This window comes from Bemisia tabaci, chromosome 6 (genome assembly GCF_918797505.1).
Source record: "Bemisia tabaci chromosome 6, PGI_BMITA_v3".
NCBI lineage: Eukaryota > Metazoa > Arthropoda > Insecta > Hemiptera > Aleyrodidae > Bemisia > Bemisia tabaci.
In genome coordinates, this window is record NC_092798.1 from 49,079,232 (window position 1) to 49,106,556 (window position 27,325).

The 27,325-nt window shown below is 37.4% G+C and overlaps 1 protein-coding gene and 1 pseudogene across 1 annotated transcript; both read right to left on the minus strand.

Moving 5' to 3' along the window:
* Positions 1-2,861: 2,861 nt before the first annotated feature.
* On the minus strand, positions 2,862-11,128 carry LOC109031352 (cytoplasmic FMR1-interacting protein-like). Its single transcript, XM_072301940.1, has 4 exons — positions 11,124-11,128; positions 9,963-10,136; positions 4,894-5,026; positions 2,862-3,170 (listed from the first exon to the last, which is right to left on the minus strand). Exons 1-3 carry the CDS (start codon positions 11,126-11,128, stop codon positions 4,930-4,932), a joined length of 276 nt encoding a protein of 91 aa, XP_072158041.1. The 3' UTR covers positions 2,862-3,170; positions 4,894-4,929.
* Positions 11,129-11,741: 613 nt separating this feature from the next.
* On the minus strand, positions 11,742-26,026 carry LOC109033319 (cytoplasmic FMR1-interacting protein-like; annotated as a pseudogene).
* Positions 26,027-27,325: the final 1,299 nt, after the last annotated feature.

Below are 27,325 nucleotides of genomic sequence, written 5' to 3' on the forward strand. Positions count from 1 at the left end.
CAAGCTAGATTTTTGGGGGCCATTGAAGATTTTTTGGGGGCCAGATTGAATCAGTGAGAACGAAAACGCACCAACTCGGTAACTCGAAAATGCTCAATTTCCATTAAAGACAGATAACTTACATAAAGGTCATTGAAGTTAGCGCATCTATTCCAGCTTGGACCTTTAAAGTGTCCATAAGTACTTGTCTCTTAGCAGCAAAAATATTTTCCTTAAACGAACTGCTTCACCTCCGTGCAGTTTTCTGTGTGTCTTGATTAGTTTCATTTTTCTGAGTTGATGTGTTTTCGTTCTCATTGATTATTGACTTTGTGCCTAAATATCACGGCGCATTTAGTGAAAAGTTAGATACACGGCGTTTTAGTAACAGGACTAGTATAACTGTAACTTGGGGGGGAATTTTTTCCGGAGAGAAAGAAAGACTCCCAAGTAGCACAGTGCAATGAAAATGTTGAACTTAAATTGCAATTTGATTTCAATAAAATTGTAATTTTTTTACCATTTAATTGCAATATTTTACATCCTTTAGTCGATTTATGCCGATTTTAAACAATGAACAAAATGAGCTTTGTGTGTCAGAAAGATAGGCAATATGCAATGCAATGAAAAATCCCAACTTATTTCAATTTGATAGCGATAAGTTTCAATAAATGGGGCTCCTTCAAATAGGAGAGCTAGGCAACATACACAACATTCAGTGGAATTGCAATATTTTTACAATGTAATTGCTACTTATTTCAATCTGTGCTACTTGAGCTGGAGAGAGACGGTGAGAGGAGAGGGCAGGGAGAGGAAAAAATAGCAGATAGAGAGAAACAGTCAGTAGATAGAGAAAAAATTTAGCGATAGAGAGATGAATTTTAGATGGTGAAAATAATATCACGGCAGAAAATAATTTTACCGAAGGATGAAATACCATCCAGCGATGAGAAAAAACATTGGAGGTGGAAGTTAGGGCGAGTTAGTCAATAACAACGGTCTTTTGCCGTAAACGTCGTTGGTTAAATTTCCTTGATTTATTTATGTTTTATTTAATTATAGTAACATTTTATGTTTAAAATGTTCTAACTAGAATGTCGAGCGTGATACTATCATACATAACATACTATCATACGCACTATATCATACATAATTCAGCTCGGTTTTATTCTTAGATTCAGAATAAACTGGGTCCTGTAGTACGGAGTTGTAACAGTTTTTTTGTGATCAAAAAGTGAGAAATGCAAAGGAGAAATGTCATTGATGCGGAGTATTAGTTCTAATCTTGAACGTCAGTTCTTTAGTGCGTGTTCACAGTTAAAATGTGTTCAATTCTGGTCCTCTATTTCTCAATTTTGGTGCGAGAAAGTTATGTTTTTCTACTCTGATCCCAATGCTCTAGCTGTGGACTGCAGGACTGCGTTTCGTTACTGTGTGAGTAAAAAATCTCTTTTCATTCCTCAGACTTTTTCTTTATTTTCTAAACTGCAAGAAACAAAATTACAGGATACACTCCTCTTCAAAAAGTCAAAGTCCAACAAGGAAACAACTCATAAATCTGACAAGGACCGTTCAAATTTATCCTGAAAGTCATGTGTGACTTTAACCATTCAAAAGTGAAAACTAGGAAAAAGAGAATAAGTCATAATATGCTACAGCAAAAGTTCTATCTTTTGATGCACAAACTATGTCTTCAATTCCATTTAATTCACTAGATAGCAATAATTGATCTGCTGGGAAAGACCTCATTTTCAAAATTAGTGAGGGCATGCACAATTTCTTTTGAAATTTTCAACGATGAAACATTCGGTCTGGTACCGCAGTGATCTCTCAAAATATCCCTCTGTATATAACGCCTGCCTAATTTCCTGAATGTGGAAGTCATGGATGCCTGAATTTTGCATTTAAGCCTCAAAATTAAGGGTACCAATGAACATTCAAGCTCAGCAGTAATGAGTTTGTCTGAAATATTTGACTAAATTTGATGTAAAACTTTGTTAAGAAAACTCAAATTTACAAAATGTCAACTGTTGACTCCCATATTTAGCTGCTAAATTCATCATGTGAGGCAGGCACATCAGTGTAAGTAAATTGAGTTAAGCCGGAATCACACACTGAATTTGGCAGCTGAATATGGAAGTCAACAGTCATCGCTCAACAGCTGAAATTTTGCAAATTCGAGTTATTTTCATCCAAATGTGTATCGAATCTATTTAAGCTGTACGGACAAATCCAACATTATCCACTGGTCGCTGAGAATCTTTGCTGAATTTAGCGCAACACGTGCAAAATTCAGGCATCAGACTGATGACTTCTACATTCAAGCCACATTCAGCTCTCACATTCAGCGTGTGATTGCGGCATCAGATAAGAAAGGAATCAAATTTAAACTAAAATTTTGCAGCACGAACAACCACAACAATGATCCATCGCATTATTTACATGCTTTGTTATCCACATTTTGGAGAGAATGTTGAAGAATGCAAGCAAAGCTGCGTAAACACTTAAAATTTTAACTGAGATCAAGCGCTCATTGTGCAAATCGACCGTGTAAGTCGGCAATCACATAACTCGGTTTGCGACATTGCAGACTTCCTGTCATACTTAATGTTTTAATTTGAAAACTACTTAACAGCAATTCTTTAAAACTGCAGTGATTTTTCTTCTCTGTGCGAAGAAAATTCTGCAAAAACTTCAAGGAATGTTGTCAATTTGTTCTCCTGTAAGAAAATAATATAGAGGCGGAGATTTTCAGACACCGCAAACAAGATATGTGATAGCGGACTTATGCTGTCGAAATGTTGTTGTGTAGGTAGGTAAGATAGGTACTTCCATTTTGCAGCATGTTAATTTTTATAGCAGGAGAATATATAGTCACCAAAGAGGAGTTCAGCTCTGCATACGAGATTATTATTGACAAAACTTTACTGTTTACATTAATCTGATAAATCACAAATTCCTTTCGGCATGGGAATTTAGAGGCTATGCACGATTTGTGACTGCAGGTTCTCCGGTCGATAGTAGTGTGCAAGCGCTGCAAGGGAGGGGTAAAACAGTGGCAGGAAGCAGCGGACATGTTTGACTGAGGCACTATCGTGTTCGTTTGATTTCAGGTACTTGTTTAACGTTGCGAATATCTGAGAGTTCAGCACCTGCAACCTGCGGATTTGATCCACCATCCATTTGAGGTTCTGAAACAAGAAATTAACAACACTCAGAAAACCTAGCTCAGGAAACAGATGGATGCTTTAGATAATTACAGATTTTAGGTGTATTCACTCCAGATCAATTAATCTTTTAGACAAGATTTGTCTTTTATTTGGGCAAATCCTGATTCTTTTATTGTTTCCACTGCATGCAGTTGTGTATTGGAATGCCTACTCAGCAAGGTTGCTAGATTGTGAGAAAAGATATGGACGTTTGACATTTAGTTAAATGTATAAATGCACTAAAATTTCAACACTATCTGGCAACAATGCTGTTCAGACCCTGAATCTCGGCTTCAGATTTCAACATTCAAGATTTTACAAATTCCTGATTTCTACCATTAAATTCCCTGACTTTTTCCAGATTTCCCTGACCTGATGGAATTTCCTGACAGGTCTTAATTTAATACATTTCAACAGAGTAAGTCTACAACCACTTATCTTGGTTTGCGATGCCGCAGACTTCCTGACATACTTAATTTTTTAAATGAAGAACTACTCCAATGGCAATTCTTAAAAACTGTCGTGATTTTTCTTCTCAGTGTCAAGAAAATTCTCCGAAAACTTCAAGAATGTTGTCCATTTGTTCTCCTTTAAAAGAATAAAATAGAAGGGGAGATTTTCAAACACCACAAACGAGATATGTGGTTGCGAAATCGCTCCATCATACATAATATATGATTTATAATACATGCTAGATTGTGTTTTCTTCCCTTTTATTCGTGGATTCATCAAAACTAACTACGTCATTCTCTTCACAGTTTCAGAGAAAAAAGTCAGAACTGCAGAAGAAAAATCTCTAGACGAAAAAAGGTAAAGTTAAGGACCTTCTTTTCCGCTAGCAAATTTTTCTAAACATTTGAAAAATGCACGGAAAAAGAAAATATGGATATTTCAGCACAGGTTTGACCCTGAAATCTAAAAAATTGAAAGATATTGGTCCTGAATTCCCGAGACAAATAATTTTTGGTTGTAGGAAAACACGGTTTAAGTGTTTGCAAAAAATTAAAGAAAATATTCTCCCTGAGGATAAGGTCCCTTCTCGCAAATAAAGTTGCATTTATTGTTACTTTTGTTTTCAATAAACATCCTACAATCAGGGTTTGTACAGAATTTGGAAAATTATTTTCCCTGACATTTTCCTGATACATTTCATAACAATCGAAGATCTGCAAAATGGTTATATAGACTTAATTTGAAATAGTTTATAAGCAAAATTTATTGTTCGAGACTTCAAATCCACTGTAAAAAGCAAATAAATGTGGTTCGACATTTAACCCTAACACATTTGTCATTTTCCGAACTTTTGAGAATTCCTTGAAATTTCTCCATATTCTTCGACTGTGGCCACCCTGTAAAAATCAATATAATTAGCTTTCAAAATATTGTTGCTTTTTGCTGGGCAACCAAAATCTCTTCAAAAGCTAAGTAAACGAGACATTACTGCACAAAGTGTTCACAAATTCAGGACTTAATTTTCCAGGCATAAAAGGCACTTAATGAAGCTCTTATTATACACTAACACCGCTGATGCGAAGTTGACGCCAAGTTAAAGAATAGTAAAAAGGAGGTTCTTTCTTCCAAATATTTTTCTTTTTATTACAAAAAGAACTGGTCTGGGGCCAAATGGAGCCTTTGTGAGTACCTACATATGTGGGCCAAAATGAATTAATGATGGTTATTTCGAAAAAGATTACTGTCTCCTTACCTGTATATTGACTATAAATTATTGTGTAAGCAAGATTCAATGTTTGCTGCCCCAGAGGTAAGCGTGGCCCATTTGTGGAGGCTTGTCTCTATGCACAGGGTTGGTAAACGTCATTCCACGGCATTTCACAAACCTGTAGACATTTAAATTTAAGTTAATGAAATCGGAAAAAGAAAAAGACAAGACATTTTTCAGAACTAGAAAGAGAGAGCTACAGAAGAAAAGTTTCTATTTTCAACAGTAGCTGGAGCTATTGATTATGATTTGAAATCAAAAATGGTTTCTCTATATTTTTCAAGAAGGGAGCTCCTGTATCATTTGCATATTTTTGGCAACACCCATATTCAACACCTTATGGGGTCATTCCATGTCAAATCAAACCAAAATCTGACCCCACTTCTTCAGAATTTGATGAAAATTGGTACACTCACTCTACTTATTGAGCTGATTCCAAATAGTTGATTTTTTTATTTTTTGTCCATTAGTTGAACTTTTATTGAGCTTTAAAGTTGGAGTAAAATAACTGATGTTATCCTCTTCAATTGCCTGTGAGCCGTTTATTCAATCTGAACCGTTCTGATGCCGATTAAAAGCTCTTGAAACGGGTTTTCCATGTATGTACACCAAATTTGAATTCAACTTTAAAATGTTTTCAATAAACATTTTAAGGTCTAAAATTGAAGTATCTCAAAAAGGGGCATATAGAATCCTACGATTATTTGTCCAGAGGTCAGTCATACCTGTATCTACACACTTGCCAAAAATCCAAGTGGAGACTTGTTGGAGTTAGAGGTTTGGCCGAAAAAGCTGCATTTTTTTCCGGTGCGCTAGCAAGACGGGTGATAAAAGCGGTTCTGAGCCGCGGCGTTCCAAAAATCTGTCGAGGCGCTGGGAACGAGTGATCGAGATACTTTTTGAGATACTTCAATTTTAGACTTGAAAATGTTTATTAAAAAAAATTTTAAAGTTGAATTCAAATTGGGTGTACGTACGTGGAAAAACTGTTTCAAGAGCTTTTAATCGGCATCAGAATGGTTCAGGTTGAATAAACGGCTCCAATTATTCAGGCAATTGAAGAGGATAACATCAGTTATTTCACTCAAACTTTAAGCTCAATAAAAGTTCAAGTAATGGACAAAAAAATTAAAAAATCAACTATTTGGAATCAGCTCAAAAAGTAGAGTAAGTGTACCAATTTTCATCAAATTCTGAAGAGGTCCGGTCAGATTTTGATTTGATTTGACATGGAATGACCCTATATCTCTTTGATGGGCCCTCCTAACACACTGTGAATATAAATTATTCAAACTGACCTAACGCATACATTTTAAAATTTGGTGAAAATTTAACACAGAAGATGGAGCTGGGTTGCTAGAAAATACAAAAAAATTAAGTATTCTGCCATAAGATTATTTGAGAGTTGCAAAATTTCCCTAGGTAAAACATAAATTTTGGAGGAAAGTTATGTATTATTTTTCTAGAAATTTTCAGATATTTTGATTAAATTACAAACAAAATTGTCTAAAAAAATATTCTCAATTATTCCAGTATAGTCTTTTTTTATTGAAGGAAATAAGGCGACGACAATTTTCTCCCTGGCGTTTGTTTGTATTTTTTTTTTTTTTTTTACAGAAAGCTTTGATTGATCACAGTCCCTAAAATCTAAAATTTCAGAACTAAAAGGCAAAATTTCTGACTTTCGTCAAAGGAACATGTGAAAACAGGAAAAACCGATGACAATTTTCAGTTAAAGGAAAAAGATCAAATGTTCTGCCGCTAAATTCCCCGACTTTTCCAAGTTTTCAGTGACTTTTTGTCCTTATTTGTCACCCTGTAGATCGGAGGCTTTGTCATGGCAGAGTTAGCACATACCTGTTAGTTGCCGCATTGTAGCGATAATTAGGTAAAAAGTCGTAAATAAGCTCCCAAAAAACGTGTAAGGTAATCCTGCCATAGGGAGCTAAAACGCTGTGATTAGCCTCTCGGAGCATGGCGTCTTATTCGTCCGCCGTCAAATGCTTGTTCAAAAGTTTATCACACAGCCTGGCGTAAAATAAACTGTGTGGTAAATATTTTTTTTTTGAAAAAAAAAAAAGGCAGAAAAAGATAATTTCACACAATTAGAAGTTTAACAACTTGCGACATTGTTCCCCCATCAAAAATTTCATGTGAAACAAAATGAATACACAATCTTTCAAACTCAGCTCGGATATGAAAAATTAGAGAGTACATTTCAAGTTTTAAATACATTTCCAATCATGATTAACTGCAAATCACTGTCAGATAAAGACAATCCAAAATTAGGGCTGATGTTTCGAAGTGGCAAACGATTATAATTGGATAGCAACTAGAATTAAACGATTACCATCTAATTTTTGTACAGATTTTGAGGGCATCCACAGCCAAGACATAATTTTTGAGTTTTAGTATTCTCTCAATCTTTAAAAACCAAAATATTAATTGATTTTATGCTACTGATTCTAAAATCATCTTAGTTTTGGGGGGAAAAGCCAGATCTTATCTCTGGAATCAAAGTAAGTAAGTAAGTAAGTAAGGCCAGGCTTACTGGCGAGATGCCCTCAAGGGGCCAAGGCAACTGGCTACTACCGTCAAGCACCCCGAAATTGGACCGTGCTCCTTAACTTCATACTCTTGACGCATTGTGTAACCTCTATATTCCCGCAAGGCTCAGCGGCCGCCTGATTGCCAACGATAGGTGTTATCAGAGACTGTGGCAGACGCTGCAGAGCATGAATATTCGGAGCATGGCCATGCCTACACTGAGTTGGACTGTGTTGTTGCAATCTCTACTGATAGGTAGCGCTGGCAGTTGCGCATACTATGAGTGATCACCGATTTTTTCACAACCCAGTCGAACAGTGCAGACAGATTACTTACTGGGTGACTGCGTCCCTCCCGCACCCTGTTACCTCGAAGGGTTAGGGTATTGGAGTGGCATAGTCATCCACGGTCACGATGACTGATATTTGATCACCTCCGAGGATTGAACCCGGGACCTCAGTGTTGGCAGCAAACTGCCTTGACCACTACACCACTGAGGCTGACTGTCTCTGGAATCAATTGTTTCTCAAGGATCGCAATATCTTCCAAGACTTCCTGAACTTCAGTGTCTGTAGCATGTATTGATTCAATTAACAGGCTGATAAAAACATGAATGGATTCATTCCGATTCAAGATTGGAAAACTAAATTTTTGCCTGCTGTCTGGGACACATTTCTTAATTCTTTGATTGGAAATGCAGAGATTTTTTCGAGCAGGACAGATAATACACTAAGCAAATAATTACGCATCGGCTGCTGTTAATAAAGGTATGCTTTTCCCTCCCTCATTTTACAGAATTAAAAATTTTGAACACTTACAACAACACCTGTTATGTCTCCCCCTTCAAATTTACAAATGGCAAGCTCAAGAGATTTCTGCATGTCAGCGTAGATGCGTTACGTGATTAGTTTGTTGAGATCGATCAATCTTCCCAACAATGGCTATGGCAGGTGGCGCTGCTTCAACAGTGTTTCGTACCGGTTTGCGCACAGATATGCCAGCAGGTAGGTTCCCATGGCCACACACTCAACCCGAAAACGTTTATCTAACAAAATACTGAAAGAGAGATACACACATTCAACATTAGAAGAAAAATCCAAGAAATGTATATACAAAATGTTTATATTTTACAAAACAAACATACCTACAATTTATTTTTATTTTCTTCTAAAATAAGAATTTGTCAGGCACTCAAAGTAAAAAAAAATTAATAAATAAAAAAGTTTTGACTCACAACAGTAAAAACTATTTTTCAAAAATACCACTTGCATCATGTTACATTAGGGTGCGGCTTATTTCCATCATGTAGGAAAATCGACGAGGTCCGGGTGGCAATCGGTTCTATCTATGAAAATAATAGGCTTTATACAATTTGAGCCAATTTGAAGCTTTTTTAGATGATACTCAATGGGATCAAAACTGCAAGCAAAATTACATTGGTTTGAATGGGCGGACAAACGCCTGATTTGCGAAAATGCGTTTTTTGGATCTAAAATGCGCTTAAATGTAGAAGATCTGACTAGCTCTTAGAGAGGCATCTAGAGGCCCATTGGCATTCAAAACGAGAAAATCACACTTTTGACCCATGAGTTGGGACAGGGGGGTCACAGTGTAGCCGGTTTTGAGCCGCCGCGCCTGCAGTTAAGTGATCGCTTTTGAGACTTTCTGATTGAACTCAAAATAAGTGTTCCAAAGTTGAAGAGGCAAATGTATCTCACAACTTGATGAGAAATAATGTATAATGGTTGTTTTAGCCCTTGAGAACTATACTTGGCCCTTTACAATGTTGCCTCCCATACTATTTCTCGAGCCTGGAACGAAATTGGTGTATATATTTTATCTTGCACTTGAGTGATCCCCCTACCTTCACCCTTGAGTAAAAAGTGTAATTTTCTCGTTTGGAATGGGCCCTTAAATGCCTTTCTAAGAGCTGGTCAGGTTTACTTCATTTCAGCGAATTTTAGATCCAAAATCGCATTTTCGCAGATCAGGCGTTTTTCCCCCCATTTAAACCAATGTAATTTTGCTATCATCAAGAATCATCTAAAAAAGCTTCAAATTGGCTCACAGCCTATTATTTCCATGGATAGAACGGATTGCCATCCGGACCATGTCAATTTTCCTACATGACTGAAATAAGCCACACCCTGATGTTACATGGTGATAAAATAGCGAATTATTGGTTTAAAAAAATTGATAAATAAATTAAAAAAACAATTTTTTGAAAGGAAAGAAAGAATTGATTATATTCTATAATTAAAACTCGCTAGTTTAAACAGGTTAAAATTTTACAGGGAGAAGAATATTGGACTTAAAAAGTTTCACGACAAGAAATTAACTATGCATTGTCAATACATAGCCAATTAGTTACCGAGCCTCAACAGAGAATTAGTTTTTTTGGGAAACTTTATCGAAAAAAACAATCAGTAAAATGAAAAAGAAAAATGTAAAATACGGAAGCAGGGAAATAAAAAAAAAATTTAAACCTGCTAATAAACAAATAATACCTTGCTGCGAGTTGCTTATAATGAGCAAATATTTGCTCACTAAGTTTATACACAAACTGATCGAAGCACAGATTGACTCCTGCCTCAACTTCATCGTATAAAAATTGTTGGCAAAAGACAGTCAGTGCATAATGAGCACTGTCCTTGTAGAGATCTAATCGGTATAAGACGTACCTGAAAAGGAGAGATACAAAAATTAATTCACAAAGCAATAATGAATGATAATTTAGAATCGACCCTACTTCCTATGAAGTTCTTGCAAACATAAAACATAGAGTTCTTTGACTGCTACCCTTGCAGATTTAACTTCAAATTTAAGCCATTACAAGTATTATGTTGGCAAGACCAAAAAGTTGTCTTTAGATCAATCGAAGATCTACAGCCCTAGGGAACATATCTTCTACAAACATTTTAGTTTTCCATGAACTGAGAATTTTCGCACAAATGTGTCTGAAAATTTTAGTGTCTCCTCTCTCGAGTGTAAAGAAAGGTCACTGGAAATTTCAGACAAATTCATGCAATGGTATTCCTGTGAAAAAATAAGATGTCAATGAAAAATACTGAAAAAACGCAATCGGGATACATTCCTGTCCGTGTCATGTGGGAGGCAACTAATCTTTGAGGAATGTTCATGAAAAAAATCTACAAATCTAGCTTTAAAATAAGCTGGGAATCGCTGTTTTCAATTGTCAAACAATTGCAATGAATATATCTTGTCACCAATTAGAAACAGTACCATGGACTTCATTTAAAGATAGATTGATGCTTCTGAGTTCAAATATTCCTTGAATAATAGATGCAAAGCACGTAGCATGAAATAATAATTAGGTTTTTGATAAATCCTTTCTGCTTGCCTTCACTCAGAAAAAAAGTGACACCGCAACGTCAACTGGGGTAAGAATTTAATATGACAACTTACAACTTTCCTCAAACTCTCAAGATAAAAGAACTAGTGCGGTATACAATTTTACTGCAAATATTACAGAACTCGTTGGTTACAATTTCGAAAAAAGTAAAAAAACGGAAAGGTGAAAACACTTTCTTTACACTTAGAAAGGTATTTCATTACAAATTTTACTAATAGTAATCACATCGATGATTTCAGAAAAATGGATGAATATGATAAGAAATCAACTACTGGAGGGAGCATTTTCTACTTACTCCATCATCGAAGGCTCTTTTGTACGTAGAATGTGATCAGTCAAAATCCACGGCATTGACATTTCAATACGAAACTGAACAAAAAAGTAAAAAATTATTTTTCGGATTTTGAGAAGAAATCACTCAAATGATGCATGGATAGAAATGTGTTGCACTTTACAAAAACCAGTATTAGATCACGCTCCGGACAAAAATGTCCTTCTTTCATTCTGTGTGGACTCAGATTTCCAGACTTAAGCCCAGTTTTACTAACTACATGAAAACATCGACCATTCCCCCAAAATGTTAACAATAGAAAAATTGAAATTCTCCATCATCTGAGCTACAAAATCAGCACTGATGCAGAGTGTCTAGTCATTTCCAACTTCCTAATTCCCGGGTTTTTCACCAATTCTTTAAAGACTTAATGAGCTCACGGAGGGGACATGATTCCTCATTTCTTCCCGGTTCAGATCCTTGATTCCCAGTTTTTCCCTGGGTCATTCTCATTCCTGGTTTTTTCCTGGATTTCCTTGTTGCTAGACACCCTATGATGTTTTCAGGATAGAGAGAACACTTGCTGGGGCTTAAAAACAGTATTTTTATCTGAGACAAGCTGAAACTTCCTTTGAACAGATTTCAGTTGTTGCTGTAACTGCATCAAGTAACAATAGAACCCAAAGAAAGAAAAAATTGGCAACAAATGCAATGTAAAAATGAAAAGAACATACATTAGGCAAGGTCAACCTCATAATAAGCTCCGATCAAAGTTAAATTTAAAAACTAAAATCCTGTCCAAATGCATTAAAGTTGAATCGCAAGAATTTTTTTGGAAGAAGAGAGGAGGCGATTATTTTTTTTATGAATGATTCATTCTAAAATAAAAATTTTCATTTGTGCTTTAAAAAATTGGATTGTTTAGCATAAAACTACCAAAATTCCACTGAGAAAATAAAAGCAAAAAATAAACAAAACAGACTAGAGCCAAGAGCTTTTAATGATTGGAAGATTTTTGTGATGCATGTAACAAAATCTATTATATGCATAGAGACTTAGATCACAAAAATCACTTTTTTTTTTTTTTTTTGGTGCCAAATCTCTTGGAATCGAAAATAATTAGATGTTATGGCCTGCGGAAAGAATTTCAAAGTTCTGCAACGGAATGCTCTGCCATTTCCACGTTGCACCTGACTTTTCAAAAGCTCGTCACCCTAAAAAATAATACTTTAAAGATAAGAATTGAAGAAATTTAAAGGAAAGAAAGGAATAGATAATGTACCTTCTGATTAGGTCTCTCTTGTTCTTTATGGCTTTTCAGAGAGGCTCTCTGAGAATTACTTGCACAAAGTCCTGGAGTTCCGCATAAATATTGCGTCGGATGGCTTCGGTAAAGAAGGTTTCCATCGAGACATTAAAACTTGCAGGCCTTAGATCATAGCAATAACCTTGATTAGCGCAAATTTGTCCTCTTCCGTGTAGTTGTAACAAGTTGCCTTGGCAAAGGAAAGTCAAGGTTAAAAACAACGAAGAGAAATTTACAAAGATTTAAGGAAATGCTTGAATAAAAATAGAATCTAAAGAGCTGTCTGCATTAAGAAATACATTAAACTAACGAGACAACAGTACGAATCGAGAATTTTGAAAAATACACATTATCCACAGTGCCACTTTTCTTAGCTTTAAAGGCTGAAAACCTGGCACTTAACAGTCAAAGTTTGGCACAAAGGCGCAGGCCTTCACTTAATTTTCTCAGTGAGGGGAAAGTTAAAGGTATAACTTAAAAAAAATGCTACGACTTGCAGAGGACATTTCAAGAATGGTGACGTACTTACTCTGTCATATTCTTCAGCTTCTTGTGGGCATTCTTCACTTTGATGATGATCTGTCGGGTGCAACAACTTCCACGAGTAAAGCTCTGTAACAACACTACTCCATTCGAACAGCAATTGTAAACCACGCAAGGCTAAATTGGCTGTTTCCTTGTTTTCCTTATCCGTTCTCATTTCTTTGAATGTTATGTTGACCTTAAAATTATCGAGAAAAGAAAAAAATTGAACAGTTATTTACAGATGAAAACATGTTTCACGATAAATGGTTGATACTGGCAAATAAGGAAAAAAGATAACAGGCTCGATACACTAGATTTCAATGGAAATTCAATTTCTTATGAGAATGCTCCATGTTAAAAACTTATTACAATACTTCTCGCTTTATTTGCTGGATACTGTTCATTCACACTTGTTATTTCTAAAACAGTGTTGTAAAAAATTAAAGTAACAATGAAAATGGAGGAGGAATTGGTAAGAGGGAGAGGAGGTACCTCGTTACTATGGATAGCAAGCTCACTGATGTACTTGACGTGGTCTTTGCGTATTTGCGGCAAGTGTACCATCAAATCAGCTTGGGGACTGATCGTGGTAGAGCTCGATAAGGGCCATTTCCCAGGGTCGAAATTCTTCGAGCGCTTGATATAGTTGAATGGCGCTATTTGCATGTCACCAAAGAGAGGGACAACCTCTAGATTCTGAAAAAGGAAAAGGAGAAAGACATCAGACATGGAAAATTGATTCAGACGATGATGTAAAAAAAAAATAAGATTAGAATATTAAAGATTGATAAAAAATATTCACCATGAATGGAGTTATTGACGGATAGAAAAACGAAAATTCAAGTAGGTGTGGTAAAAGCTTGATTTTCCAGTTTTAGCAGTTCACCAAATTTTTTTTCCATGTCCCTGCCAAATCCCTGTGAGGACATGGAGAACATCCTTAAAATTTGATGGATTTTAATCTATCAGATTTTTGTGCAGTACTATGGCAGGGTGTCACCTTGCATTATCGAATTTTTATTTTTATTTTATTTTATTTCATTTTTACAATCATCACAGGATTCGTCCTTTCGTAATTATTACAAAAAACAAAAATAGAAACTTTGGAAAAACTAGATAATAGAACCAAAGATCCAAAATTAATTAATGCCATACAGGATTCAGCTATTATACTGGAAGAACTGGGAGTTGGAGGAAGAAATACGGAAAACACTGGAGCAATAAACAACTTGGAATTATTGACTGCTTTGTCGAAAAGTGTACAAAGTCAGGGAGGAAGATGAGACAGTGATAAAATTTGACAAATAATACCTACCTTGAAAATTCTGTAGACTTTACTGAGATTTAGTTTCTTCTTTTGGTCAAGTTTGTTGATACTGCAGAGCTCATTGTCCATAAAAAAAAAACCGAAGCCCATGACCTGCAAACCAAGACAAAACAAAGTTTTTACGGACAGTGTTTTCATGTAATTGTGACCAAATCTGTGGGAAGGGACCTTTTTTCCGCAGAGAAAATTTCCCATAACTTTTTGCTAATTCAAGGAGGAAGAAAATCTGGACATTTTGACGCAAGTTTGACCCTAAAATCTTAAGAATTGAAGGAGATGTTAGTCCAGAAGTTCCATAAAAAAATTCTTGGGTTGTAGAAAAGCGTGGTTAAAACGTTAGAAAAAAGTTAAGGAAAATTTTCTCCCAGAAGACAAGGTTCCTTTTGTAGATCTGATCACAATGAAGACTTGGATGATTCGTAAACTTTTTTTTTTTTTTTTTTTTTTTTTTATCAAAGGCGAAATATTGTGAAACCTGAGAAAAAAATACTGAGTAACTTAGAACTGTCTTGCTATGAAGTCAAGAACAGCGCCGAAGAAGGACTGACAATGAGACACATGGCCAAAATACAAAATCTTATTAAAAGTTCACGAATCGCCTGAACTTCAGTTACATTTCTTGAATTTAAAAGTTTAGTTTAAAATCTAAGAGAATGAAAATTTAAAATCTAAGTGGCAGGCAGAATTTTTAAAAAACACTTTTCTGAGAGTAGTGTTAAAATCTCAATTTTGAGATCTTCAGAGTCTTAACTGGCTTATGACTGGAACAACAGTTCACTTTTTTCCCAAATTTTTTCCAAAACACAGTAATTTCCTTGTGATAAGAGCTTGAGTCCGCAATTTTGGATTCTCGTTTCAGAAAGACAGCGATTTCGTTTGTGAACAAGATGTTTTCCTACAATCAACGAAACATCAAAAAATGTTTCTTTATTTCTTTAAATTAACTGCTGACTCTTATCAGTAGAGAAGAATTCAAGCACTTTCAAGGCCTAGAAAAAAATGTCAAAACCAATCACTTTCGAAGGTCGAACGAATCACGAAGATGGGATCAGGGTGTCTACAAGATTTTCAAAATGAAATTCCCTGACAATTCCAGGTTTTCCATGACAAAAAATGACAAAATTCCCTGACTTTTTGAGTTTAGCCATACGATGAACTAGTTAGAAAATATTAAAAAAACTATCCTTAGGAATGACCCTGTAAAGTCATATTCTGAATTACCATGGCGTTGGAAGGAGTTGAGTAATACTTTTGAAAGGAACGAGATCCTAAATACTCAAAATAAAGCTAATTCCAAAATGGTATACTCAGACTAAAATTCACCTTCAAAATTTAATTTTTAAGCTCTACTACGCTCTCTTTGTGACATATTGCCCCGTATACTTTTGAAAATTCAAACTATAGTTCACCCTGGTGGTTTCATAAATATTGGCATATTACTTAGTGCCCTGAAAATACAAGTCTCTTTTTCTTAAAATATAAAACAAGAGTTGTAAATGTGCCTAACTCAGGTAGATTTTGCTATAATCAAGAGGAAATACGAGTCTCTTCTCGATTTTAGATAAATTTGCTTAATTCGGTTTTTTTTTTTTTTTTAAGGTCACTTAATTCAATGGATTCCAGAACCTATTGTTGGTATTGAATTTGTCTTATACTCAACAAGCGTTGGCTTGTTAGAATATAATCCACCAATAATATTTCTACAAGATGGATGCACCAGTTGTGAACATGTTGATTTAAGAACCAGAAAAATTTCATGCAAAATGCAGTTGACATTAAATATTTCTTTACTCAATTAAAGAAAAACTAAAATTCTAGCACTTTCATTAAATTTCCTAACTTATTGAAAAAATTGATTAACCATCTGCTCAAAACTGGGGCACTTAGTTTCCTATCATTATTTACTGTAACTTTCTGCTGTTAGCAAGTTAACTTCATTCAAGTCTATTTAGTCTATCTTGCCATTTGGCATGAATTAAGTAGATAAATTAAATAGGGCAGATCGATTCGATCTTTAAAGTTAGCGAACACACATTAGTGAACCTAGCGGCCGTGTTGCAAACTGGTTGAACAGAGCAGTTTACATTATCAGCCACGCGAGCGCGCTACTCGGCCAATTCGGCAGTGACGAGCAAAAATAGCCGCGAAATGTTCGAATTGCAAAAATTCCCTGACTTTCACCGGTTTTCGATCGAATTCCCTGACTTTTCCCGGTTTTCCAGACAGTGTTTAATTCCCTGATTTTTCCCGGTTTTCCAGACCTGTAGACACCCTGGGGATGACATGATACTCACTTTGACCAGCATGAGCTTTTCGGTGGGTGTTAGGTACATTTTTGTTTCGAACATGTGCACACACAGATTGACAAGATCGGACAGAAGCTCTTCGTAACCGATTATTTATTCCAAATTCTCTTTCACCATGTCTCAAAATTTGTTCTGTGTGGCGAGAAATATGGATAAATTCTGCGACTCCTGCAGGGTGTGTGAAGCTGCCATAACTTTCAAGAACTGGGCGGCACTGAAAAAAGAAGCAATGGTGTAGAGACTTGTCACAATACTTTTGAGCTACAACGGAGGTTTGATATGAATCAGAGGGAAGGGAGAAAACTGTTCGATGTCAAGGACAAAGGACTTAACTCTCCACAATGCCACACAGGGTTGCCATAGAGTTAAGAAAAGGAATTTTCCTGACACATTTGGGTAAAATTCTTTGACAATTGAAGATATGCCAGATGGCTGAAAGACATAGAACTAGGGAAAGAAAAGAAGAGACAAATGTCACATCCAAAAATTGCACCATTCAACAGATATTTACATGCTAACCAATGGGCCAACTGATGATTGTTACACTCAGACTGATGTGACTTTTGTCTCTTCTTTTCTTTCTCCAGTCCTAATAGACTATAATTAAAACGTAAAAGACTTAAATATTTATTTTCGGACAGCTCTTATAGAGACTTTTGCGATATTACTTCTGTTCACACATTTTTTTAAAAGTAATCTTCATTCAGGTACACAGGAGAAAACTTCAAAATAGAGAAATCTTTTAATACTTTACAGACATAAACTTACCGGCGATTGGGAGAGTAATCATTTTTCACACTTGATTTCATGTTTTTCAGTTTATCTAGCCCCGTAAACATATTGATAAATTTTCCTAGGGTGAGCAAGTAGGCTTCCGACACAAAATCCTTCCTCTTTTCACGTGGCACAGCCTTTTTACCTCTGCACAAAATCTTTCAATAGCTTTTCGCTGTAAAAGAAATAATTGGAGTTAGAGATTAATGATCTCATTAAAATGATTTATTCCATGACAGTAAAAGTTATGTGATTAAAATGTGCACCAAACTTAAAAACTTTTTCACCTACGTTTTTCATGATCAGTATGCGCTGTAATAACTACCCTCCTGGCCACCATCAACGTTGACGATCAACTGATGATTGTGACCACAGAAGCTGCTGAAATGCGGATTGAGCGTAAAACATGATTTTGTAATTAGAAAGTAAGACTTTTCTAGATGTCATGTACAGTTTAATAGAAGTAAATAAATTGAGGAACAACACCGCTTAACATGGGTTCTGCCCTTCAAACCAAACCAATTTTTTTCATTTCCTAGGTGCTAAAGAAGTCCGAAAATGCCCATGTAAACTTCAAAAAAATTGTCTGGTGCTCAGGACGCCGCCGTTTTGAATTTTTCAAAATTGAGAAAACCCACGATTAGATTTTTGCAAATATCTCCTCAACGGTTCATCCCACAAAGAAAACGAAAAAATCAGCAGAAAGGAAAGAAAATTTCCTACCTAAATCACCCTCCCCTGTTTTTTCTAGCTTGCTTTTCGGGTTGTAAAATTAACGTTTTCTTCAAAAATTAGCTTAAAAAAGGCGCATTTTTGCTGATTTTAGGAGAAACTTTGCTTCAAATCTCCAGCCACGATTATCTGAGAAAAAAACTGTTATGCTCATTGAAAAGAGCGTAAAATTTACCTCTAGAAAACACATGTCAATAGCTCCTAAACTTGATTTAATTCTGTGAAACAGCAGTTCATTAGCTCCGCCCTTAAATTGTGATTTTGTCAACCATCTCCTTGAAAATCAAGAAAAAAAGAAGAAAAAAAACCTAAAACCGTGGCTCAAACTGTGTAACGATGTGGTAAAACAGTGCTGGGCCCACACTATTTGGAGGGGGGGGGGGGGAGCAAATGTTCAAACATTTTCAATCAGAGCCAACAATTTTGAGCTCTGATGAGGATCAGTGCAAAACTGATGGGAGAGAGTGTTCAGCTCAGGCAGTTTGCATTGGAATATTTAGGTGAGGTCACGTCGAGAAATCTATAATTTTAGGTCTTTTTATACCTCATCAGTAGATCACACTTTTCAGTGAGATCAAAAGCCCATAAGTTCAAAAATTTTCAATCAGAATCCAAACTTTGAGCTCTAATGAGTACTAATACGAATCTTACCATCTTGCAGTACAAGCCTCGTACCTCGAACTTGTGCTTTGATGCCGTCGTGGATTTTGCAAGATTTTCAGTTGGGTTCACTGACGAGTGTGATCTACTGATGAGGTATAAAAAGACCCAAAATTATAGATTTCTTGACGTGACCTCACCTAAATATTCCAATGCAAACTGTCTGAGCTGAACACTCTCCCCCATCAGTTTTGCACTGATCCTCATTAGAGCTCAAAATTGTTGGCTCTGATTGGCAATGTTTGAACATTTTGGTTCCCCCCCCCCCCCCTTCCAAATAGTGTGGGCCCAGCACTATTTTACCACATTGTTACACAGTTTGAGCCACGGTTTTAGGTTTTTATCTTCTTTTTTCTTGATTTTCAAGGAAATGGTTGACAAAATCACAATTTAAGGGCGGAGCTAATGAAGTGCTGTTTCACAGAATTAAATCAAGTTTAGGAACTATTGACATAAGTTTTTGAGAAGTAAATTTTACGCTCTTTTCAATGAGCATAACAGTTTTTTTCTCAGATAATCGTGGCTGGAGATTTGAAGCAAAGTTTCTCCTAAAATCAGCAAAAATGCGCCTCTCAAGTTCTAGTTTCCTCTCTGAAAGCGTGAAACTTTTTTCAGGGCAATAGTACAAAAAAATAATTATCATTTGGCAAGCGAGAATTTATCATTGTATAACCAATTGAGATCTAAACCTAAGGCATATATATCCTAGAAAAAAACCCATTTTCCGATGAATATTAGCAAAAATAAGATGGAAGTTCAATAGACTGAAAAACTGAATGAATATCAAATAGACTAAGACCTCTGACAAGTCCACAGCCAAGACCGTTTTCTTGCTGAGTGCGCCAGGTAATTTCAGGCACAGTGACCGGCATTTTGCATGTACTACAACAATTTTTATTGTTTCAATTGTACCAAATCATACTACATAAATAAAAGATCATACAGTTGTGCAATAAAGGCACCATTACCAGTTTTTGCACGGAACTAAAAAGCAGAGGGAAGTAATTTTAGTTGATTAAGGAAATATTTTTATCAAAATTTTTAACATTAAAGACTAAGATAATTAATTTAATCGTTTTATCAGTGTAATTGATATACTTTCGTTTAGTTATTTGTCTTTAAATTATATAACTAAAGACTACAGGTGTCAGGTGGGTAATCTAAACTATGTTCTAGCATTGTGGCAATTAGTGGAAATTGTGGTTTGAAGCATTAAAATATCCCTTTTTTCTTGCATGTTTCTCTGGGCCGGCAAGATCAGTTACACTTCTTAGACACATTGGTAGAGAACGTGATGCAAGTTTTCACCTAAAATACACCACTTCAATTACCTACCGAATGTCGAAAACGAACAAAATTAGAATGCTCACCAGAAAATACATGAAATTAAGCAGCTTTTTCACTTCAATAGCTAATACTTCAGCAGTCTTTTCATAGATTTCCACCCAGTTCGGCTGCTCATTGGACTTCGGTTGCGGGATGGCTCGAGAGCAACATCGCCACGTGCACAGCATGACCGTATGTTCCAAGCCATCTTCCAACAGTTCCTTCTGGAGCATTACAAATAGATATTTTACAGGATTGGTAGATTGACAACTTTAAATTCACAACATGGCAAAGCTCTGAATTTTTAAAACGACCAAAACCAGAGTCGATTAAATTTCAATGAAAAAACCTATTGACTGTTTTCAGTGCATATAATATAAAGGTTCAAAAATGGATACATTTACATTTAAAGGTCAATCTGCAATGGATTCCTTGGATAGTTTGAAATCTTTAAATTTAAATCAAGGTTCAAATGACCTTCCATCAACAAAGAACATAAATTTCTGATTTTATTCTAAAATAGATGCCTCTACCAATTTTCAAAGTGTCTGCTTTAAGTTGAAAACACTTGCATGGAACTAGCTTTTTGAATACGATGTTTCTGATACTGCCATAGTTCTGTAATGATTTAGGTAAGAGTGAAAGAGTCTTCCGATTTAAGCATGTTATCGGTAGTCGATATTATTCATTCCCTGCTAAAAACTTAGGATTTCCTCTCATTTTTCTCAAAATTATCTTGGAAAAGCAAGATTTTTCTGAAAATCATTGAATATTATTCATCATCCATTCAATTAGACGGATTAACGGCGGTCAAGCAGCAGGAATGTGAAGCTTCCCAAACTGGCATGAACGGTGGCTTCTTCAATGTGCTCTGCTATGCCAGTGATGAACCCATTTCGGTCTTCGAAGTTGGTATCGAAGTTAGCTTGATAAATGACAGAGCATGGCTAAGCTTTGATACACAGTTGTTAATTATGTAACGTGAGCTCATCTAAGGCGTCAACATTGCATAAGGCATCAGTTAATGTAACCTTATCTGCCACCATTTTGAGAAGTTGACCTCCTTTGTGCAAAAAACCATCAAAGACATAAAAATGTGACTTGGCAAGCAAGCATTGTTGTACATGGAACTAAGAGAAATGAATGGTTTTGAAAACATACCCACTCTAATTACTTAAAAACTGAGAGTACACTGTAAACCGAAAATAAATATTCTTGAGTGTTGCACGATTCAATACCAGCAAAGACATAATGTCTTTGAATACCAGAGAAGGTTAACGGTGGAGAGTAGATAAAATTGTTCAAATAACTTTATGCCTTCAAGAGGTAGGACAAACTTGTCTAAAACTATCAGAAGTAATACTGCTAACTTGAGGTAGAGGTGTCATCAGCTAAGTTGGCACTTGAATACATATCGTTTGCAAGCAACTGTAATGTAGTCGTCCAACAGGAATCGAGGATTGACTAAGCTCGCGATCGGGCTGCCGTCAATCGCCTATTACTGTTGGACAATTGCAGCACAATTGCTCGCAAAAGAAATGTAAACAAGTGCCAACTAAGCTGATGACACCTCTAGATAGCAGAGTAAACAGGTAATTCCAAAAAATTTAGACTTGAAACAATGGAAATACAACATAGGAGTGGGAGAATGGGCCAGTTGTGCTGGTCTCAGAATAATTGTGTTATGATACTTAATTCTTGCAGATCAACTAAAAATGAAAAGATCTGGCCAAACAGCAAATTTCTACGTTGAATATTAACCGAGGTATCTCGCCTTGAAAAACTCGATTTATAACGTCATTAACCGCGGTAGGACGTATCATGTTTTGCGATACCTACCGCAGTGGATGACGTCATAAATTGAGTTTTTCAAGGCAAGTATTCACAGTTCTTGCTATTTGCAGGGGATTGGGAAACAAAACCTGTTAGACACTCTTCACTGTGCTCAGAGGTTCCTTCTTAAATCTTAGCTTCAGTCTCACACACAGGAATCGATTGTTGAAATTCTTATCAGCATGCCCAGGCGTAGGGGATCAAGGTCTTCCTGGCGCAAAGCTCACACATTCCTTATCTTGTCCTGGCATGCCAACAGAGTTTCAAGAACCGGTCTGCATTCATTGATTGACTAGATGAGAAAAGAGGAAATAATGAGATGCCTCTTGGTCCACAGCAGTCTCCAAGACAAATCCAGCAACAGACAAAAAGACATGTTCCGTCACAGGAGTCTGATGACAATTCTGTTATAACATCGTAAGTTATGGCAACTTCACTCCGTTCTCATAGAGGAATCAGTACATAGTGTAAGCTTCCGCGATTTAGTTGAAAGAGAGGCAAATGAAAGGAATACAAGAAAAACGACTGACTCCTACCTCTGTAAAGATCCACTCAGGACTTCGGTTTCTCCGCAATTCCCATGGCTTCTTCTTGATTTTCGTTGACCCTGGGGTTAAATCTTCGTCTCGAATTGATGGAATACTTCTAAATGAGCAGAGAAGATGACAGTTTTAACGGCTAGTAATTAAAGAAGTTAAAATTAATTGAGCTTGAGCGATCTAGGAGCGATCGGAAGACCGGCTGAGATTGCGCGGAAAAATGCATGGCATGGCGGCCATGTTGAATTTCAAACAGCTGGACGAATATCGAATATCGTATCGAATGCGATTGTTCGAGTATCGCACTATCGATTCTTTACCATAGCTTCTTACGGGGACACAGCTATAGTCGATCGTTCACGAAGTTTGGCAAGAAATCCGCCTCAACCACTGGACTCCGTTTTTCTCGCACCGGCTCACTGTGGCGAAAAGCCGCGGCTAGAATTCTTACGATCAGCGACCTTTCTCCTCATTTTACTTTTAAACTTTCAATCTTAGAGGAAAATGTCATAGGACCCGAAATAACGGCCGTCAAATTTCCTATCGGTTCATTACACAAAATTTTCGAAAAATAATTTTCGTAACCAAAAATAAGGGTTTTAAAAGGGCGCAGGCAAAAATTCTTATGATCAGCGACCTTTCTCCTCATTTTACTTTTAAACTTTCAATCTTAGAGGAAAATGTCATAGGACCCGAAATAACGGCCGTAAATTTCCTATCGGTTCATTACACAAAATTTTCGAAAAATAATTTTCGTGACCAAAAATAAGGGTTTTAAAAAGGGCGCAGGCAAAAATTCTTATGATCAGCGACCTTTCTCCTCATTTTACTTTTAAACTTTCAATCTTAGAGGAAAATGTCATAGGACCCGAAATAACGGCCGTAAAATTTCCTATCGGTTCATTACACAAAATTTTCGAAAAAATAATTTTCGTGACCAAAAATAAGGGCTTTAAAAAGGGCGCAGGCAAAAATTCTTATGATCAGCGACCTTTCTCCTCATTTTACTTTTAAACTTTCAATCTTAGAGGAAAATATCGAAATACTCGTTTCGAATGCGATTGTTCGATTATCACACTATCGATTCATTGCCATAGCTTCTAACGGGGACGTAGCGATATTCGATCATTCACGTTTGGCAATAAATCCACCTCGGCACCTGGACTCCGTTTTGCCGGCTCATATCACTGTGGAGCGAAATCCTATTAGAATCCCCGGCCCGGTCGCATATTCCCAAACCCCGCGTGGATTGCGAAAAATCTAGCCTGTCCTCAAAATCGTTAGCCGCTGCCTTCTGAGCCCTGCCCCGGTCGCATATTCCCAAACCCCGCGTGGATTGTGAAAAATCTAGCCTGTCCTCAAAATCGTTAGCCGCTGCCTTCTGAGCCCTGCCGCGGTCGGCATGGGCCTCTTCAGCAAGTGGCCTTGGGCACTGCGGCCATCCTCTCTCCTTTCTCCTTTCTCCCGTCTCGCGTCTCGCCGCCCCGTCTGATTGTCTCTTCAACCCTTCGGAATGAATGGGGGTGACCTCGCGGTCCACTCTTTTTGTTTTCCGGAAAATATCTTCTTCCTCCTCAAAACAAGCCCTTCGCAGAGTTGTCACATGTTGAGTGCATTTTGAAATGCACCATTGACAGTATTTTTAGGTTTCTGCCTTCATTCATTATGTTCAGTCTCTCAAACAACGTAGTTGAATGATGAACTTTTTTTGGGGAACATTTATTTTTCATAAAAATTTCTATTCCTATTTAATGGGGTTTTAATAGCTCTCCTATTGATTCGGGTGAGACACCAAGTGCATATTCATCCTCGCAAATGCAGAGACTTTTTTTTATAACTTTTCTTCACCACCAGGTTTACTGTTTATCCTTTCAAGCAAGGTGATAGGTTCTGCGCAGAACTATATAAGTAAAAGAAAGGAAATAATTGAAAAAAGAAAAAAAAAATTACTTGAATTTTTCGTCAAGAATACTGCTCTTGAATCAAGAATAAGGTCACTGGAATAAGGCCGAATCCTGCTCGATATGAGCGGCAGCGGCTTTTTTCTCAAAGTAGGTACGCATTTTGCAGCTTAAGCCAAGAGAAATCTCCTCCTAGCGGCAAATTCAAGAATATTAATTCTTACGTAATCATTTTTTTCCAGTACAAAAGCTCCGCAAATTCCACTAATCAAAGAGGCTTGTGAGATGCATATGCATTGCGCTGCTCTAAAAATGTTCCGAGAGTTATTTTCCATCAAAAATGTTTTTTACAAAGAACATAACGGTAGGCATAGCCAATAGACAAGTTTATTGATCATGCGATCAACGAAGGTGACGTCATGACTTTGCATTGCGAAATTTTCGGCATTAAAAAATATTTCCACTGCACGTAATTTAGGCATTTTTCGGTGAAAGGGCGTACGAGACGTCCATTTCTGCTAAGATTGTGCAACGTAGTTCTCTATCCGACTGTTTTGCTGTTTATTTTTCGTTGAATCTGCTCAGAGTTTTTCCTGGCGATTTAAAGGACATAAATCGACTGTGAATGAATTTCATTTGCCGCGAACGGTAAGAAAACTGCGCAATCGCAACAGCATGGCAAGCTCCATTCGCCCTTTTACCGAAAAAGTCCTCAAATTCTGCTGTTTCAAAAGATTCAACTGAATAAATAAATATTACATCGATTAATTCGTGGCCAAAACTGTTGAGAAGAAATCAGAGGAAGGGCATGAAGGTTGGACGGAGATGAGAGACTACCTGAGCCGAGCCGGTGCGGAGGAGTCTCGGACCCGCACAAGGGGCTTCGGTTGGGGTCTAAACGGGATTTCACAATCCACGCGGGGTTTGGGAATATGCGCCCCGGTCGGCATGGGCCTCTTCAGCAAGTGGCCTTGGGCACTGCGGCCATCGCGCTTACTTCCTATAACTTGTTGCGGCTATTTCCACTCGTTCCTGGATTTCGTACTAAACGAAAGAGTTCATGGGTTATTTTGATCGTAGAATTCATTTTTGACCTTACTTTTGTTGACTTGTTGACACAAACACGTAACACATGATCTCGAGGGTACAAAGAAAAGGTACTCACCGATAAATTGCACTCGTCCTGGCAGACATTTCGTGTTGAAACTTCGCACACTAATGGTATATTGATCGAAAAATTCATTTATAACCAAACTTATGCCAATATATATGTTGACACAAACGATGATGACACATAATTTGGGGGGGGGGGGGGGGGGTGGCAAGCGGTCCGGATAAGCAAGGCAAGCACTGCGCTTGCCCAAATATTTCAGAGGAAAGAGGAAAAGTACAAAATGTATTAGTAAGTAAATTGCATTAAAAACAGAAAGAGATAGGTAGAGTTACGTATGCAGCAGCCACAAAAGTAGGAAAGCGGCGGCAGAGCGGACGGAGGTGGCGCATGGCGCAGCGAACATGGGCCAACTCATGCTCTAAAGAATCGCTCGCGAAGGGCTGAGCGGAGCGCCAGGCGACTTGTCTGGGCGCCAGACTGCTCGGCGGCGGAATGCAGCTGAATCAAGGCGGGCGGGGCGGGGAGAGCGGTACGCTCCTAGTTCGAGCGCCTCGCTGCTCTTGCCTCCGATGCGCTCGCGCTGTCCGCTGTCCTGTTGCATCTTCCCGTCGCGGTTGCGATTGCTCCCTCCGAGCCAATTGTGTCCTCTATTTCAATAATATGCCGCTCACTTGGATCTACTTGGTGACGAATCAGACAATTCTCAAGCATGTTTATTCTCAGAGAGATGTTTTTTTGAGAAGTATAATAACTCAAAAAATTCTAAACGCTGTGGAGTAACGACTAGATGTGATGTACCTCAAATAAGTGGCAAATGGAAATCATAAGTAAGAGAGAATGAAATATAACCATTGTTTTTCAGGACGTTCCATCAGATTTCAACCGAAAAATAGAGTAAATTGAGGTTTGCGAGGATCTAAATTTTAACAATTTTCTAGGGAGGCTCCCTGAGGAGGGAGGAATGGGGGCTAGGTTACGTTAAACAACCCCCCCCCCCCCCTGGATTACGAACGCTAGAGCTTGCCCTGTCATTAAACCCACCACACGCCACGGGGGGGGGGGGGGGAGGTATTTTCAAACTTTTAGTATCGGAGTGAGAAGAAGAATTTCAAAGATAGATTTTACTAGTTCCGGTTGAAAATTCACGTTTTATTGTTGATACTTGATGGTATGTTCATCGAAAATCCCATTTTTGACCTTACTTATGTTAATTGATTCACATCAATACGCGATTATTCAGCCCATCTCACTCCCTTAAAACTGCACTTTTTCCCCTCCCACCACCTTTTGAGTCATTTTGATACCATCTCTTCTTACCCTTTTCCACCCGTAGATGCCTTTCATTTTTCAAGGACAACTCTTTTTCAGCCCTATTCTACTAGACCCAATATGAGAGTCGGCTGAGAGGAGCACAATCCCAGGAAGTAGTGTTTTGGAGACTCGTGGGTAAGGTAACTCTTAAACCAATGCAAAAGGGCGGACAAATATAACGAACACTTCATTCAAAAGTATTGATAGAACACGTAGTATTAGTTAATACTACGTAATACTGCGTGTCTATCAACTCATGAACTCCACGAATGATACATTTCGGTCAAACGAGCAAAAGTAAGAAAATTGACTTCTACCGACTTCTATTGACTTTCTGTCTTGTTCTTCTTTCTTCTTCTTTGAGGCGAGAGAGAAAATCCTGCGACGCGGACCGCACCGGGTACCAAACCTGAGAGCGAGAGGGGAACGGGCGGGGCGAGGCGATGATGAAGGGGTAAGGGAAGGGTTAAGAGAGAGAGAGAGGAGTGGCGAGGCACCGGCGCGGCGCAGGGGGGCAGAGGCAGAGCTGAGGGGGTTTGGATCGCGCTCGCGATGTAAACGTAGCAGAGAGA

Coding starts and splice junctions, on each gene's coding strand:
- LOC109031352 (XM_072301940.1), bottom strand. Junction 5,027..9,962: donor TATAAGCAACTCGCAGCAAG/GTATTATTTGTT, acceptor AAATGTCTACAG/GTTTGTGAAATGCCGTGGAA.